This window comes from Ovis aries, chromosome 3, assembly GCF_016772045.2.
Source record: "Ovis aries strain OAR_USU_Benz2616 breed Rambouillet chromosome 3, ARS-UI_Ramb_v3.0, whole genome shotgun sequence".
Lineage (NCBI taxonomy): Eukaryota > Metazoa > Chordata > Mammalia > Artiodactyla > Bovidae > Ovis > Ovis aries.
Genome location: NC_056056.1, coordinates 149,797,857 through 149,815,866, shown reverse-complemented (window position 1 = coordinate 149,815,866; position 18,010 = coordinate 149,797,857). Strand labels below are relative to the sequence as shown.

Sequence of the window (18,010 nt, the reverse complement as noted above, 5' to 3'; positions counted from 1 at the left end):
GACCTTTTGCAACCCCGTGGACTGTAGCCCACCAGACTCCTCTGTCCATGGGATTCTCCAGGCTAGAATACCAGAATGGGTAGCCATTCCCTTCTCCAGGGGGATTTTCCTGACCCAGGGATTGACCCAAGTCTCCTGCATTGTGGGGATTCTTTACTGACTGGACCACCAGGGAAGCCCAATATAACAATGGTGATTATGCTAATAATAACAATACATACATATCAGTGTGACTTATCAATTAGAATACTGTGGTAACAACTCCCAAATCACAATGCTTAATGTGACAAAAATTTATTTGACTCTATATATCAAATGTGGATCAAAAGAGGGATCGTGTACATCGTGCTATTCGGGACTCAGCTGATGAAGCTCCTTCTCAGTACATATTTCCAGAATCTCTACAGAGGTGGCAAAAGAACAGGGCAAATTGTGCACTGGCTGTTGGGGCTTCCACTAAGTCACTTCTGCTTACATGTTATTTGCCAAAGCAAGTGACATTAGTTATGTCTAATTTAAAAGTATTTGGTGAAGTGCAGACCTACACATGCCTGGGAGAAGATGAACCAGAATATTTTTGAATAGTCCAAATTATGAATGACATTATTATGGTCAACAGTTGAAGTTTGGGGGCAGCCATGTAATTTCCTCTATTATTTTATATTTGAAGCTTGAATAAATAGCTTCTACAAACCATTGTTATCACCATCATCAGTAACACCATATTATGAGGTATTACTACTGTAGGCCAGGCACCGTCATAAGTAGTCTACGTGACTAAGTAGTTCTTGAAAGCTTGAAAGATAGACAGCTTTATGATCTTTTTTCCCCCAGTAAGGGAGCTAAGGCACAGAGAGTTTTCCTCAAAGCTACGGGAAGCAATGTTTATACTGATTCTCTCATGAAAGCAGTTTTTGATTGAACTTGGAAACAGATGCATCACTTTACAATGAAGATAAAAGTTCATTTTAAAGAAAGAAATTAATTTCAGTCATCACATCCTCAATGGTTTTAAATATGGAAAAATCCATTACTGTCACAAAAATCCCCCAGAACCTTCATCTCTTGTTTAGAACACATGGAACCTTGTGGCTGGTCAATTTTCCCTTACTGTGGGAGTTTACCTTGGGGACACTTGGTGTCCTTTTCTGAGAGCAGTGCTCAGATGAGACCATCTCACTCATGTGAGGTAGATAATCATGGATTCTGAACAGGAAGAGGTTGGACACTGGCCTGATCTTCACTTCCAAAAAGGTTTTTTGACTTCTGTGCAAATTCACTCCTATAGCCACCATCTCTTCCCATCAAGGGGAGATTGGGAAGAACAGACCTTATCAAATCAGATGAAGATTTGCTGCTCTCTGCTCTGGCCCAATGACTATCTGCTCACCTTATATTTCCATAGTGACGAGAAACACTGGAGAGCCTCCTGGAGAGAAGATCTGCCCCAGGCGTCTGGCTGTGTCCTCCTAGACACAGCAGTCAACTTCTCTGGCTAAGAATGGAGTTGAAGTTCTGCTTTATCAAGTTCTCTGACACCCTGGGCAACTGTTTCCTCTTCTCTCTTTCCACTTGAGAAAAAAAATGGAAAGGATTGAAATGTTCTGTTTACTATCACCTTCAGGAAACTTGAAAACTCTGGGGGATTTAGAGTTATAGAAGGTCACAGAGCAGCTACTCCAGTGGTGCCCTGATTTTTTAACCCTGAGATTATGAATCCATTATGCTTTTACAATTATTTGACTGAAAAAGTATTAATATATAGAGGGAGAATGTAAGTTCAGTTAAGCTTTCAAATGAATTGTTTTTGTTAATCTAACAGCAACATTTGAAAAACGGTATATATCTATGGGAGAGATGTTACTTTTTAAGTTCACAACCAATACCACAGACCCCTTTATGCAGTCACCTGGGGTTCCAAAGTCCCCAGGTCAGGAGGATCTCTGATTTGTACCAGCTTATCCATTTTACTGCTGATGGAACAGAAGCTTAGCACTTTTCTTAAGATTCTGCTGTGAATCACGAGTAAAGTTGAAATCGATATCTAGGTGCCCATCTCCACCATTCAACCTTTGTTTATTTGGGCTTGTGTGTGCATCTACCTGAGATCAACTCCAGAAGATGCAGAAAGTGTCTATTCTGTGGTTCTAGAAAGCAATTTCAGCTCCCTATGCCTCCTCCCCTTTGCCTATAGCCATTAAAAAAAAAAATTAGGAAAATACAGGTAATTAGGTCTTCCCTAGTGGCTCAGATGGTAAAGAATCTACCTGCAATGCCAGAGACACAGGAGACATGGGTTCGATCCCTGGGTCGGGAATATCCCCTGGAGAAGGAAATGGCAACCCACTCCAGTATTCTTGCCTGGAGAATCCCTTGAACAGAGAAATCTGGTGGGCTACAGTCCATGGGGTCGCAAAGAGTTGGACATGACTGAGCGACTAACACTGCTACCACTGCAGTTGATTCACAAGATTGTGTTAGTTTCAGGTGTGCGGCAAAATGATTGAGTTACATATATATATATGAAATATACATATAATATATATATATAATTTCCAGATTATTTTCCACTGTATGTTGTTATAAGATACTGACTATAGCTTTCTGTGCTGTATAGGAGGTCCTTGTTGGCTATCTGTTTTATATATAGTAATGTGTGTATTTTCACCCCAGTCTCCTAATTTATCTCTTCTCCCCTTTCCTCCCTTTTCCCCTTTGGTAACTGTAAGTTTGTTTTCTATGTCTAAGAGTCTCTTTCGTGAGTAAGTTCATTTGTGTCATCTTTCTAGATTCCACATTTAAGTGGCATCACACGGTATTTGTCTTTCTCTTCCTGGCTTACTTCACTTAGTATGATCCTCTCTAGGTCCATCCATGTTGCCGCAAACGGCACTACTTTATTCTTATTATGGCTGAGCAGTATCCCATGGCACCCCACTCCAGTACTCTTGCCTGGAAAATCCCATGGATGGAGGAGCCTGGTGGGCTGCAGTCCATGGGGTCGCTAAGAGTTGGACATGACTGAGCGACTTCACTTTCACTTTTCACTTTCATGCATTGGAGAAGGAAATGGCAACCCACTCCAGTGTTCTTGCCTGGAGAATCCCAGAGACAGCAGAGCCTGGTGGGCTGCTGTCTATAGGGTCGCACAGAGTTGGACACGACTGAAGCGACTTAGCAGCAGCAGCAGTATCCCATGGCAACCCACTCCAGTACTCTTGCCTGGAAAATCCCTTGGATGGAGGAGCCTGGTGGGCTGCAGTCCATGGGGTCCTGAAGAGTCGGACACGACTGAGCGACTTCACTTTTCACTTTCATGCATTGGAGAAGGAAATGGCAACCCACTCCAGTGTTCTTGCCTTGAGAATCCCAGGGACAGCAGAGCCTGGTGGGCTGCCGTCTATGGGGTCGCACAGAGTCAGGCACAACTGAAGTGACTTAGTAGTAGTAGTAGTATCCCATTGTGTGCCTATAGCCATTGAGATGTCGTTCCCACTTCAGGATATTTTTGGGGGTCTGAAGAAAGGTATTTCCCCCCCTGCTGATGTTCCATCTCCCCACTCTGTCCAGGGCACCATGTTTCTAAATCCAACAGCGGAGAAAGTCAGGCAAATATTTGTTTCAACCAGGTGTTTCTGGGGCATTTAGACCAACTACAAATTTACAAATACATTTTTCAATTAAAAAAAATGTAGAATAACCTTCAGTAGGATGTGGAGTAATATCTCATAGTTTACCAAGCCCCATAAGACACTTACGAGCCTCCTTTCTGAAGAGTAAGAATACTAGTAAAATAAACAAAAGGAAATTAACATTTTTATGACATGTTGAGCTCAAGCCATTATTCTTCCTTTGGGCCTGAGTTGATTGCTTTAAGTGTCTCAGAAAGGTTATACCCCCTCTTCCCATACTTAATAAAAGGTTTGAGTAAAACTAACAAGTGGAAAGCAGGTACTTCAAAATATTCAACTTATTTCTGAGGAACTGAGTATGATGGAGTAGACTTTAATCTATGGAACTAATAAAGATTTAAATAGGCAACAGAATTAGATATTGAAAAGTTAAGCGCCTATGGCAAAAAGCACCAACAGAATTATATAGGTTTTAGGAGATTTGGTAAAGTTTTTAAAAATCTCACACAGCAAGAAACATCTGTAAGTCATGCTTACTTTGATTTGGAGACCAGGTCTGAGATGAGCCAGTGGTTGAAAGAAAATGTTTCCCTGTGTTAAAGGACTCAGTCATGGATTGGTTGGGCTTATTGACTTTTTCTTGGCCTGAGTCTATTTCAATCAGGGAAGAGAAAGGTATCCAAGATGCTGTACTGGGACTCAGCCATCAGTACGGATTTACAAGTAATGCAATATACACATTCTACCACAACAGGATATGCTTTGGTTGGACACCATCTTAAATCTTTCTTCTCCAGAAGTTTCTAATTTAGCTTATGGGGAGATCTCATCTGCTGATTGTGAAATACCTCTCCAACTCTATGATGAAAACCATTGGGAATGTATATTAAGTTTATAGGGAATATTGCTAGAAGGCTCTTATAAAACGAGAGCTACTGCTGTATGACTACAGGAGAATTTATAGTTTTCCAATAGCCAGTCTTTCAGAATTGAACAGTTTTGCCTCAGAAAAGTGACAAAGTAGAGGTGTTTTATAGGAGACAACATTTCTTAGTTCCAATCTTGCTTTTGAAAAGCCATTTTCATAATTCTAAGCTGCAAGCTGAACTTCACCCTTTTATTGCCATTAAAAAATACCTTATCCCGTCAGAAGCTAAATCCTATTCTAGGGTTCTATGTCTCCAGGAATGTGGAAACACGCTTCTGTATAAAATAAGGCAACTCTGTAGTTCGGCTGCCAGACTTTATAAATGAGCTGTTTTCCTGCAAATTCAGCAGGAAAATAGAATAAAAGGTAAGGAAAAAAACAGGATACATAAGTCTGGTTTCCCCTTCTCTTTATGCCTCATTTGCCTTGTAAATTAGCCTTCTGTGGAAGTAATCCTAAACAAAACTCATAGCAGGAAACATGTGCTTGAAAATTATTATTTGAAGAGCTGGAATCCAAGTAATCTTGAGGCTTTTTAGACAGCACATATATTTATATGTAAAGGGAAATAAATATTCAATTTTCTAGAAAGTCAGTATATATTAAGGTCCATTTCTTCTTAAAGAGAAGTATCGCACTGGGGAAGACTCTCAGCAAATTGGCCTTGCCTTCCAGTTGTCTCACTCCCACTTGCTAATGAGATGAAAAAGTCCAGCTTCCTCATCTACCCCCAGCATCCCTCTGCACCCAGCCCCTGGGGGTTTCTCCTTTGAATGCAGAAGAGAAAACATTTCTCTACAGGAGACATGGTTGGCTTTCTCTTCTCTCTTCCTCCCTCTTTCTTGACGTCCCTCCTATCCTTCCGCAAATATGTATTGAGCACCGCAGATGAGACTGGCATTGTCGAATGTGGGAATACAACAATGAGTGAGAGGCAGTGTTCCAAAAGCTCACAGTTGGGTGACTGGATAAGTAAACCAGCCATTCCACTTCATGTAAGAAGTACTAACCAGGACAGGCAGAGACACTCAGGAATACACAGTAGCTTTGCTTTCTCTCCTGAAATTTCATACATTCACATCTTATTTCTTTTTCATTCCCATGAAAGCAGAACATGTTGTATTAACTTATATCTCTTGTTAAATAAGGTTAATGTCTTTGTGTTTTGCCCAAAATTATACTGAAAAACATAGATATTACTTAATGCAAATAAAGGACTGCAATAAAGAGGACATTTACTCAAAAAAATCTGCAAATTTAAAGAAATTATTGAAAACACTTTAAAATTCTTTTGTGAGGTTAGCTTAGCAACTCACTAAATGATGGCTTTCACAATCCACTTTAAAAAATACACTTTTTTTTCCACAGCCTTAACAACTATTATCTGAATGGTTACCTTTTCAAAATTGCTTTTAAAATGCCTTTTTGGCTCTGACGATCATAACTACTCCCCTGGCTTCCTTCCCCATCAGTAAACTCTGGCCCCACAGCAGTGATTTGATTCTTCTTCTCAGATGACTTCAGCTCAGTTTTTACTTTGTGTGTGTGCTGAGTCCATTCAATCATGTCTGACTGTGAGATCCTGTGGAATGCAGCCCAACAGGCTCTTCTGTCTGTGGGATTCTCCAGGCAAGGATACTAGAGTGAGTCGCCATGCCCTCCTTCAGAGGATCTTCCCAAACCAGGGATCAAACCTGTGTCTCTTATATCTCCTGCATTGACAGGCAGGTTCTTTGCTATTAGCACCACCTGGGAAGCTTAAGCTCGCTTTTTTTTTCTGTGTGGATCACATTATGCTTGGAGTTATAGATAATTCAAAGAATGCTAATAAAGGTCCCCTATTCTGGAGTTCTTTTTTTTTCTTTTCTTTTCTTTGACTGCCCCACTCAGTACATGGGATCTTAGTTCCCCTGACCAGGGATCAAACCCATGCTCACTGCAGTGGAAGCGAGAGTCTTAACTGCTGGACCGCCAGGGAAGCCCTGGAGGTGTTGAGAAAGGCCAAAAATACATGAAAGTTAAGTAACAAAACAGAGATAATAGCCCACTGGTACAGTGATAGAGAAGATATCACTAACTGGTCACCACTTTGAGGATTCAGTAATAATACACACTACAGCATAATAATAATACACCCTTCACTGGAAAGGCTGGAGCTCTGAGCTGCAGTGATCTGATTCAGGATGGTGTCTTAGCTGGCTGGAGCTGCCAAAATAAAATGCCATAGACTAGGTGACTTAAACAACAGAAAGTTATTTTCTCACAGTTCTGGAGCCTAGAAGTCCAAGATTCAAGGGTTACCAGGTCTGATTCCTTGAAGTCCCACTCCTGGGCTCAAAGAAGATACACAGTTGGCTTTCTCTTCTCTCTTCCTCCCTCTTTCTTGACGTCCCCCCTTCTATCCTTCCACAGTTATGTACTGAGCATCACAGCTGAGTGTGGCCTTGTCGAATGTGGGAATATAACAGTGAACAAGAGGCCGTGTTCCAGAAGCTCACAGTTGGGTGTAGAGAGATGCCTTCTCTCTGCTTCCTTGCAAATGTTCTCCTCCATACACACAAGGCTTTTCGTGTCTTAATCTCCTCTTGTTATAAAACTGCCACACAAATTGAATGAAGGCCCATCCTAACAGCTTCACTTTGATGTAATTATTACTTTAAAGGCCCAGCTCCAAACACAGTCACTCTCTGAGGTACCAGAGGTTAGGGCTACATGTGCGAAAATTTGGAGGATTTTAATTCATTCCAAAACAGGTGGCTTTTTGGAGAAGGGTGACAATAAGCCAGATCTGTAAGAAATGGCATAGGGAGCACTTCCCTGGTGGCCCAGAGGTTAAGATTCCATGCTCCCGGTGCACGGGGCCCAGGTTTGATCCCTGGTCAGGGAGCTAGATCCCACATGCTGCAACTAAGACTTGGCACAGTCACATCGATTAAAGCAAACAAACAAATAGTGGCATAGGGATGTGATGGGTTGAAAAGTGAGAGAGAGAAAGGGTGGAGAAAGATTCGACTGACTGACAAGCTAGGGCACACGCTGGGTTTCTTCTCATCCTGAACAAGCTTTAAGACTGACAGACACTTTCCTCTTCAACAGGCAGAAGCGCATCATTCTTGGCAGCAGAGGCACAAACCAACATCGACTGGAGGAGTGATTGTAAGTTCAGATTGAAGTGACCCTCTTCTTTGGCTTTGTGGAGCGAAGCCTAGTAAGAACAAGCTACGAAAGTGACACTGGAGAGAGGCACAGGGACAGAGGCTGCACTCCGCCCCAAACGCCTGTGGGGATTACATTGTTTTGTAATCAATGGCAACCTAACTATTAAGGAAGCGCTGGTAATGGTTGCATATTGCTAGGCATTTGTGGTTGATCTTCATTGTGGTTGATCTTTAATAATTTATTTGAACTTCCTGCTCTCCTATTCTTCTGCTAAGTTTTTAGTTGATTTTCTGTTTTCTTGAAAAAATATATCTTTCTTTATTGGCCAGATCACATGTCCCATTGCACTGTCCATTTTCAATAAATTTCAACTTAGTAGGACTTCAATGATCCAGGTTCTCTTTTGGATGTTATGGGGCTATCTATTGGAGCTTGGGTTTTATTTTATTTTTTCAGTTTTCTTAAAATATACCCTAACAGCAACAAAAGCCTTCTCCCCTTCTCTTTTTATCTCATTTGAATGCAAATGGAATCTATTTATCTAGAAAACTCTTATTTCACATTCGGTAATTTGGAGCCTGCACTGGAGCACAATGCTCTTTTCCTCTGCAGAAGAGTTTACTTTCTTTATTTCTTCTCAATTCAGGGATTGATACAACCATCAGTTCTATTCAGATTATGGAAATCCAGCAAATAATAGATCAGCGGTATTGCAGTAGAAGCCTCCAGTGCGGGTGTGTAAGCCTCCCCACTATCTCCCATTGTTTCTGGAATTTACTCAGGGCTCAGGGCTTTGGAGATTGGAATGAAAGCTGATGTTACATGGCAAAATCGATGTGTGCTTACATGGCTCCTCAAGTGGAAAACACATTTGTTACATGGTGGACGAGGGAATCGTAAAATGGTTGGTATTAGCAAATGTCAATAAGCCATGGCTCCAAAGATTAAAATCTCCTGGTTTAATGGGTAAGTCCAGAGCAAAAAGCTTAGGGGGCAGCTTTCGGAGGCCACATACCATAGGCACAGAGCTGTTAGTTAATTTTATAGAAAAGGAAGACATTATTACTGATGGCTCTGAGTTACGAGTGAGCTGACATTTATATATTTTAATAACAAGGGATATCATTATTTTAAATGCTGAAAAAACAGAGCGTATCCTAACCTTTTCAGTTAAGAGGAAAAAAATCTAGGCATTGCAGAAGTTCACAGCAACGTTCATCTCTTGTGTATCATATGCATCAAGGTAAGGATGAATCTAGAAGCATAGAGGGCAAGCACAGAAGCTTCAGTAAACACAATATGCAAGTTGAAGGTATTAAGAATGGAGAGGCTTTATTTGATAAGTATTCACTGGTTTAGTTAAGCCTGCTCATATTTCAGCCTACAGGCAAGGCTGCATATTTTGCAGACCACAGGCTCTAGGTGCTTAGTCTTCAGGAGTTACAGCGTGTGGGCTGAGTGGTTGTGGCACACAGGCTCAGGTGCTCTGTCACGTACGGAACCTTCACGGACCAGTAGTTGAACACATGTCCCCTGCACTGGCAGGTGGATCTTATCCACTGGACCACCAGGGAAGTCCTCTCAGCCTTATTTCTTTTTAAGCTTGATATAGCTTAGTCTTCAGGCTGATGGTCCTGACTTTTATAAAAACATTTATATATATATATATTTTTTTCATTTTTGGCTGTGCCACACAGCTTGTAGGATCTTAGTTCCCCGACCAGGGATTGAACCCATGTAGTGAGAGTTCGGGCATCCTAACCACTGGACCACTGGGGAATTTCCTGGACCTGATTTTTGAAAATAACCTGTATGACACTTTATTATTTGTTTATGACCTTTACATTCATTATCTCATTGAATTCTCACAAAATCACACAAGGTTGGTATTACTTATCCCCATTTTGAAGTTAAAGAACTTGAGGTTCAGTGAGCCTGAACAAGTCAGAGACAGACATTAATTGGTTTGGTAGAATGATGTGATGATGAACAGTAAGATGATTTGGGTTCAAATTCCAACTGACAAGAAGTCCATTCTCCTTGTGTACCTGTTTCCCATCTGTAAGATGAGCATATTTACTACCTAGTAATTGAGTTTCAGGGAAGCACGCAGATACTGGGAGGCACATAGCAGGAAATGACTTGTATTTATCTAAGCTTCCTCTAGGAGGACAAAGTCCTCCTGGTCCCAATTCACATCTGTTGCTTTTAGTTTTGCTTTCTCATTTGTAACAACTCAGTTTAGTATTCATTAAAGAGAATTTAAAATGACTGGCCCTTTCCCCCATTTATCTGGTTTTATTTCTGTATATAATTAAAGGGATAGGAAAGTCATAAGAACTTGTATTAGATATAATGTGCCTTTTTGCTTGAGTTTTCATTGCAATATGAATCAAAGGAACTCCCCCTTTTCCCCAACCATCCCTCCCCAAGGGTAGGAGGAATCCCTGTATAAGCATTTCTATCCTGTGGTTTTCTCCATTACTCAATGATAATTAGGACTGTAATAATTTTACTTGATTCCATTTTTGAAAGTACCTGGCATTTCCTGCTGATGTTGTCTAAAAGGGAGTGATTTACTGTATCAAAGCTGGTAGTTATTATTTCCAGTTCTTTCCAGAGGGACTAAGTTTGAGGCCTTTGCCTCATTTGTTTTCTGAAATCTCTGTCTCCTTAAGGGAAGTTGAAGTCATTTCCTATTGGTTTAGTTTTGTGCATTTGGTTGAGGATTTGACTTTCCATCATTTCTTCTGTGTATTCTAAGAAACCATGAATCTGTTTGTGGTATATTTGATAGAGTTTGAATCTGAAAGAGATCACTTTGAAATTTGACAGGTATATCTCTGAAAAACATGAAACTATGCCATGTTAAACTTGATTTTCTATATCTATCACATATAATAGACTATTTCACAGTTTATGTAGTATACAAAAATAGAAAAAAGACTGAATCCTTCCCTGCATATTTTGATTTGTGATTTTATTTTTTCCCTTAATTAGGTCTGGAAATTACTATTACCATATTCCTGTTAATAAGTACACACCTACAAATGTCAAATTCTCTCTGGAAATCAAGTAAGTTCATAGCTGTAAAAGATAATTCTGTTTTTAATATAATTATGTTTTTATTATCTGAATACCAAGCCTGAGTTTCCTTCACAATTTTATTAATACTTTAGGAGGTAGAAAGTTTTCAGTTAAAGAACAACAATTGGGTTGAGAGGTGGGCCAGTTTGAGGGAGGGATTTTCAAAATGAAGCCTGGGGCCTTCCAAGCTTCTTCCAAGGGATAGAAAGGCTCTGGGCTGTATGCTCACACCTGCAAAGTGAGCCTGACCTTGGATTTGATGTTCTCAGGCTGCCGACTGCCCTTGGCTGTGTCCCTTTGAATGGGGGTGGGAGCTAGAGTAATAGCATGTTCCCTGGACGAGGGGGCTGCACATTTCTGTGAGCTCCTGGGAGCAATGCTGATGCAGACACCATCTACTTCCCCCCAGGGGAGTTAAAAAATGGAGTCAGAGTTTGGAGCTGGGCAGACTGGGGTTCAGATTTTGTCCCCATCACTTATTAATTCTGTAATCTTGGAAAAACCACTTATCCTCACTGAACTCCTGTTTATTCATCTATAAGATGAATTTGACATTATACCATAACATGGAGAGCCTCTGTGAGAATCAGTGATAATAATAGCAAAATTAATTACTACCATTTGCTGAGCACAGACTATATGCCAGACACTCTACACTTTACTACTGGGTCATATAGTCCTCACAACAACCCTCTGAGGTTGGTGTTTTTTTCTAGTTTATATTTTGCAGATGGGAGCACTTAGTTTAGAGAGGTCAAAAAGCTTGTCCTGAAAGAGCAAATAAGTGGTGGAGATGGGCTTCCAATCAGCCCTTCCATTCGACCATCACTTTCCTGCCTCCCCAGTGAGGTGAGACCCGTAAGAACATTGCCCCGTCCTGGCACACAGCAGGCACTTCACATTATGACTACCTTTCCTCCAAAATCACAAAACTCGAATCTATTTTATCAGCTATTTTGAATAATCATGGTGCTTTAGAAGACTACCGTGGACGTTATGAAGTGAGGTACTCACCATGAAGATGGCGTTTGCGTCTCTTGATGTTAGTTTCTCCTCTGTCCCTTCCGCATTCCCCTCTCTCTCCTTTCTCCCTTTCTTTCCCTTTCCTCTGCCCTCCCCTCTCTCCCTCTGCTTCCCCAGCTCTGTTATTCTTCCTCCATCGTTTCCTCCCACTCCTCTCTGGCCTCTTCCTCTGTTTCACTCAGACTTCATACTCCTTCTTTCATCAACTTTGCTTCTACAATGAGCTAATAACACAAGCCAACTGCTTGCCTTGAAATGGTCTTTTTTCAAGCAGCTAAAATTTCATGACTCAGAATCCACCATATTGCCAGGCAGGGCAAAAGCTAAGTGTACTATTCTCTAGCACTCTCTGAGCTGCCTGGGACAGCATTTCCTCATTTGTCCCTAGCTTCAGTGGAAGGAAGTAAGCTGAAGTAGTATATCCCTTGGAGTGGCAGAAGGCCATCTTGAACCACTGAAAAGTGGGTGTTAGTCACTCAGTCATGATCAACTCTTTGCAACCTTATGGACTATAACTTGTGTCCATGGAATTCTCCAGGAAAGAATACTGGAGTGGGTAGCCATTCCCTTCTCCAGGGGATCTTCTCGACGCAGGGATTGAAACTGGCTCTCCCGCAATAAATCAGGCTTTAGGAATCATTTTTTTTCTAACAGTGGTGATCTAAAAGTAACACATATACTCAGCCAAGATTGTAGGCTGTCCCAGAGATGGGCCGACCTCCTGATGATGATTCCCGGGCCAACCTCTAGAGAAGAACCATTCTTTCTGACAGGCCTTCCACTCTGATAGCTTTGAAAGTGAAGTTGCTCAGTTGTGTCCCACCCTTTGCAACCCTGTGGACTGTAGCCCACCAGGCTCCTCCGTCCATGGGATTCTCCAGGCAAGAATACTGGAGTGGGTTGCCATTTTTTTCTCCAGGGGAATCTTCCCGACCCAGGGATTGAACCCAGGTCTCCCACATTGCAGGCAGATGCTTTAACCTCTGAGCCACCAGGGATAAGGACTGATAATTCCTAATGGGGCTCTCCCCACACCCATACCTGTGTTGTCTGCCTCTCTGATTCAAATGAGACGTATCCAGACCAGAAGTTTGCAGAATTTCAAATCCTGGAAATGTCAGATGAAAGCAAATTCAGCTGCCAGTGAAAAGACAAGGGACATACCTCAAAATTATTTTTAAAATCTATGGAGAGAAGAAGTTCTAATGCTGAAGTGGCTTAAGTCAGGACACTAGATTTTCAGGACTGTCGTATGTTACCTCAGTTTTAGTTTTAGTCAGTTCCAGTCTACGATGCAATGCTGGGTGGCTTAAACCACGGACATTCGTTTCTCATAGTTCTGGAGCCTGGGAAGTCCAAGATCAAGGCACTGGCAGATTTGATATAGGATGAGAGCCCACTTCCTGGTTGATAAGTAGCCGTCTTCCATGTCCTCACATGGCAGAAGGGGTCAGAGGGCTTTCTGGGGTCCTTTTCATGAGGGCGTTAACCCCACTCATCAGGGTTTCACCATCAGGATCTGTCACTTCCTTAAGGCTCTACCTCCTAACACCATCATATTGGAGGTTAGGATTTAAACATACGAATTTGGGGGGTGGGGGACACCAGCATTTAGTCGACAATAGTAGTGATCTGAGATTGAGTTTCTTTCTATTATAATGAGATGTGAACTAGTATATTGGCATTCATGAGTTTCGTGTAATAACAGGCTTATTTGGAAGTTTGAATGGATTTCAAAGTTAAGTTCCCATAAGCCCCTCTTCTTCTCAAGGTGTAGCCTGTGGGCGCTGATAACTGCTTTTCCATTTGCCGTTTCTTCCCTTTGTCTCTTGAAGCACAACAGAGCCGCTGATAGTCTTTCAGTGCAAGTTCACCCTTGGAAATATGTGTTTCCGTAGTAAAATTGAGGCCAAAGGGATGGAAAGTCAACAGGAAGTCTCCCAGGAGATGACACAGGTAACAGTTTCCAGCTCCTCGGCATTCTGCATTCCAGAAGCGCATCTATAATGGTGGCACAGCCTCTGATCCTCACGAAGAAAGAGATGCCATGAGTCACATGTCAGTGTTTCCCTTTGCTGACTCTGGTCACAGGATTTGGTTCAGCATCTTCTGTGCCTCCTTTGGAAGCTGCAGACTTCTCCAGCAACACCATCAAAAGCTGTGGGAATGCTTTTCAGCCTGGGCTTTTTCCAGCGAAGAGTAAAATGTAGTTATGTGATGGGTGTCTCTTTCATTCATCTTTTAGGGATTTCAGCACATTTGGAGCCTCCCTGTAGCACCACTCTTCGACAGTGGGTACCATTTCCGGGTAGCTGCACCGGTAAGCTCTCTCTCTCTCTTTTTTTTTTTTTCTCTTCAGTGAGAAAGAAATGGACCATTAAATAAATAGAGAGGTAAATGGTGGTGGTGGTGGTTTAACCACTAAGTTGTGTCGACTCTTAAGACCCCATGGACTGTAGCCCACCTGGCTCCTCTGTCCATGGGATTTCCCAGAGAAGAATAGTGGAGTGGGTTGCCATTTCCTTTTCCAAACAGATAAGTAGATAATTTTAATTACAACTAATTCTTATGTTAATCATTCTCTCCCTCCACTCCCCTTCTGACAGGACTTAGCTGACTGTTCAACGGACCCTTATTTTGCCGGGAAATTCTTTACAGACTACTTCTTTTACTTCTATCGACATTGTGTATAATTTATTCAAGTTTATTTGGGGACTCTACCAAAGAAAAGTACTCCAATGCAGTTAACAGAAACTTTTATCCTCTTGCAACTTCTCTCTACCCGTTGTAAAACATTCACGTTTATTGCCAAAGGGCTTTTTCCAGCCTTTGGCTACCAAAGGTTTTGAGACATTAGTGAGGAGAATAAAGTGTTTGCTGGATTTGAGATACTGTGGTGTTTGATTTTGCCGTGACTATGAGGAAAACATTTCCTGGAGTAAACAGCACTGTTGGATTTGAAAATACTGCTTCTGTTCCTAAGGAAGCTGTGAAGTCAAAATGGGCAGGTTTGGCTTTACTTTGTCTTCATATATCTCATTGCTTTTGAGGAAAACAAAAGACCCATTTGAGCCATGTCAACTTGGACCCACTGAACACAGACTCTTGAGAATCTGTGGTTTGGTGTGTGTTGGGGGAGGGGTGGGTGGTATCTGATGCTGAGCTCACATTTAGGCAAGCTATTACTATGTGTGTATGTGTGTGCGGGCACTTGAACTACATACGCTAGTGTAGAGACTGTAACTTGCTAATAAACTGGATTTTAAAAAAATGATATCTTTGTAATGTTAATTTGTAATGGTTGATGGGTGCTAAATTTTATGTCCTCTTGGGAAGCACTGGCTTGCGGCAAGTCCTTTAAATTAACCCAGACAGTCTAGGCTCAGATAGTTGCATTTGATCTTTCAGTTGTCATTACCAATATTTAAGCTTTTGTTATTTTAAAAATTCTTTTATTTTTATTTTTTGGAGTATAATTGCTTCACAATGGTGTTTTAGTTCCTGCTGAACAACAGTGTGAATCAGCTATATGCATACATATCTCTCCTTCCTCTTGCGCTTCCCCCCCCCACCCTCCCATCCCACCCCTCTAGGTCATCACAGATGAATGGATAAAGAAGACATGGTACATATATACAATGGAATATAACTCAGTCATAAAAAGGCATGAAATTGGGTCATTTGTAGGGATGAGGATGGACCTAAAATCTGTTATACAGAGTGAAGTTAGTCACATAGAGAAAAACAAATATTGTATATTGCCACATAGATATGGAATCTAGAGAAATGGTATACATGAACCTATCTGCAGGGCAGGAGGAGAGACACATTGCCTTGTTTTTATTGTTCTTCCTCTACATGTAAGAGGTTCTCGTACAGGGCATTAAGACCCATCTCCATTGTTTACAGCTGAATTAGCTTGGGATACTTCTACTTAGCTTATGGGTAGATTTGAATGCCCTTCCCAACTTAGAAGAGCTGGAGATCCTCTAGCTAGAGTGTACTAACTACGTATCTTTTATTTTCTGTTTGCTGATGTTTTGATATCTTAGGGTCTTGCTGACCCTCATGGGATTCTAGCTCCTAGATTTAGGCTAGTCCTAGAGATAGTAAACTTGCCCACCAATGATTTTCAAATACCAACCAGCCAACCCAGAGCCCCCACCCCCAACCACCTCCTTTATCAAGTTCTCATATTTGGGACTACTATCCCCCTGCCCTGATTGCTCCAGGGCTATGGACACCTAGGGACAGCCCCTTTTGCCCAGAGCCTGCTGAAAGTACTCACACTAGCAGATTCTAAGCCTGTCTCCCCTGCCTCACCTGTTTCTTCCATGGAAATGACCATAAAGGCTTTTGCCCACAGTTCCTCCCTCTCCTTCCTCTTCCTGACTGACCCTGGTGCTCCCTAGTGTCATATCCCTTCCCCTTGGGAATTGTAACAAACTGTCTTTCAGTGGGGATCATCTTCTTGTCTGTTGACCTCCGTATACCTCAGATTTTTCATTAATATGCTGTTTTAGGACATGGAGGTTCAAGTCACTCTAGTTTCAGGTAATGGGGCTGTTGAATGATTGGCCTTCCCTTATCTTACTGTTGGCATCTGTGATACTATAATTTATAATAAGAAATGTATATTTGATTTTTATGTCTTGTTCCTGGCACAGAGCTCCTAAAACCTTTGGAGTTCCCTAAGTGCTGAGAGAGATAAAGGTGTCTTTGGTTTTGTCAATGGGGTGACATCTACATGGCACCAAAGGATGAAGGCTGGTTACCAGGACAACCAATCACGTGATTAGAAGATTTGAACTTCCAGCATCACCTATGATCTCTGGGGAGGAATGAGGGGCTGGAGGTTGATTTTAATCACAAGTGGCATAATTTAATTAACCATGCCTATGGAATGAATCCTCCATAAAAATCCAAAAAGATGGAGTTCAGAGAGCTTATGGGTCAGTGAACATATGGGTATTTGGGGAGAAGACACCCTTTCCCTGCACCTTACTCTGGATATCTCTTCCATCTGGCTGTTCCTGAGTTACATTCTTTTATAACACATAATCTAGTAAGTAAAATGTTTCTCTGAGTTCTGTGAGTCACCCTAGCAATTTAATCAAACTCAGAGAGGGGGTACAGGGGAAATACTAATCTACAGCTGATAGGTCAGAAGCACACTTGATAATCTAGGTTTGCATCTGGCATCTGAAGTTGGGGATTGAGGGGAGTCCTATAGAACTCAGCCTTCAACCTATGGAATCTGAAGCTGTCTCCTGACAGATGGTACCAGAATTGGGTTGAGTTGTTGGGCACCTAGCTGGTATCTGAGAATTGTTTGGTGATATGGGGATAAGGCTGTATATTATCACCCTGCTTATTTAACTTACATGCAGAGTACATCATGAGAAACGCTGGACTGAAAGAAACACAAGCTGGAATCAAGATTGCTGGGAGAAATATCAATAACATCAGATATGCAGATGACACCACCCTTATGGCAGAAAGTGAAGAGGAACTAAAAAGCCTCTTGATGAAAGTGAAAGTGGAGAGTGAAAAAGTTGGCCTAAAGCTCAACATTCAGAAAACGAAGATCATGGGATCTGGTCCCATCACTTCATCGGAAATAGATGGGGAAACAGTGTCAGACTTTATTTTGGGGGGCTCCAAAATCACTGCAGATGGTGACTGCAGCCATGAAATTGAAAGACGCTTACTCCTTGGAAGAAAAGTTATAACCAACCTAGATAGCATATTCAAAAGCAGGGACATTACTTTGCCGACTAAGGTCTGTCTAGTCAAGGCTATGGTTTTCCTGTGGTCATGTATGGATGTGAGAGTTGGACTGTGAAGAAAGCTGAGCACCAAAGAATTGATGCTTTTGCACTGTGGTTTTGGAGAAGACTCTTGAGAGTCCCTTGGACTCTAAGGAGACCCAACCAGTCCATTCTGAAGGAGATCAGCCCTGGGATTTCTTTGGAAGGAATGATGCTAAAGCTGAAACTCCAGTACTTTGGCCATCTCATGCGAAGAGTTGACTCACTGGAAAAGACTCTGATGCTGGGGGAGATTGGGGGCAAGAGGACGAGATGGCTGGATGGCATCACTGACTCGATGGAAGTGAGTCTGAGTGAACTCTGGGAGTTGGTGATGGGACAGGGAGGTCTGGCATGCTGCGATTCATGGG

General features: G+C 41.8%; 1 protein-coding gene across 3 annotated transcripts in view; it reads left to right on the top strand.

The window, feature by feature from the left end:
* Positions 1-15,103, top strand: part of MYRFL (myelin regulatory factor like) — a 121,404-nt gene extending 106,301 nt beyond the window's left edge. For 2 of the 3 annotated variants that reach the window (XM_060412793.1, XM_027967457.2), the window contains 6 exons: positions 7,657-7,716; positions 8,366-8,453; positions 10,720-10,794; positions 13,665-13,785; positions 14,075-14,149; positions 14,436-15,103. In XM_060412793.1, the coding sequence (XP_060268776.1) occupies positions 7,657-7,716; positions 8,366-8,453; positions 10,720-10,794; positions 13,665-13,785; positions 14,075-14,149; positions 14,436-14,522 (506 nt within the window). In that variant the 3' untranslated portion in view covers positions 14,523-15,103. The other variant, XM_042246922.2, reaches the window with a different exon arrangement.
* The last annotated feature ends 2,907 nt before the right edge of the window (positions 15,104-18,010 follow it).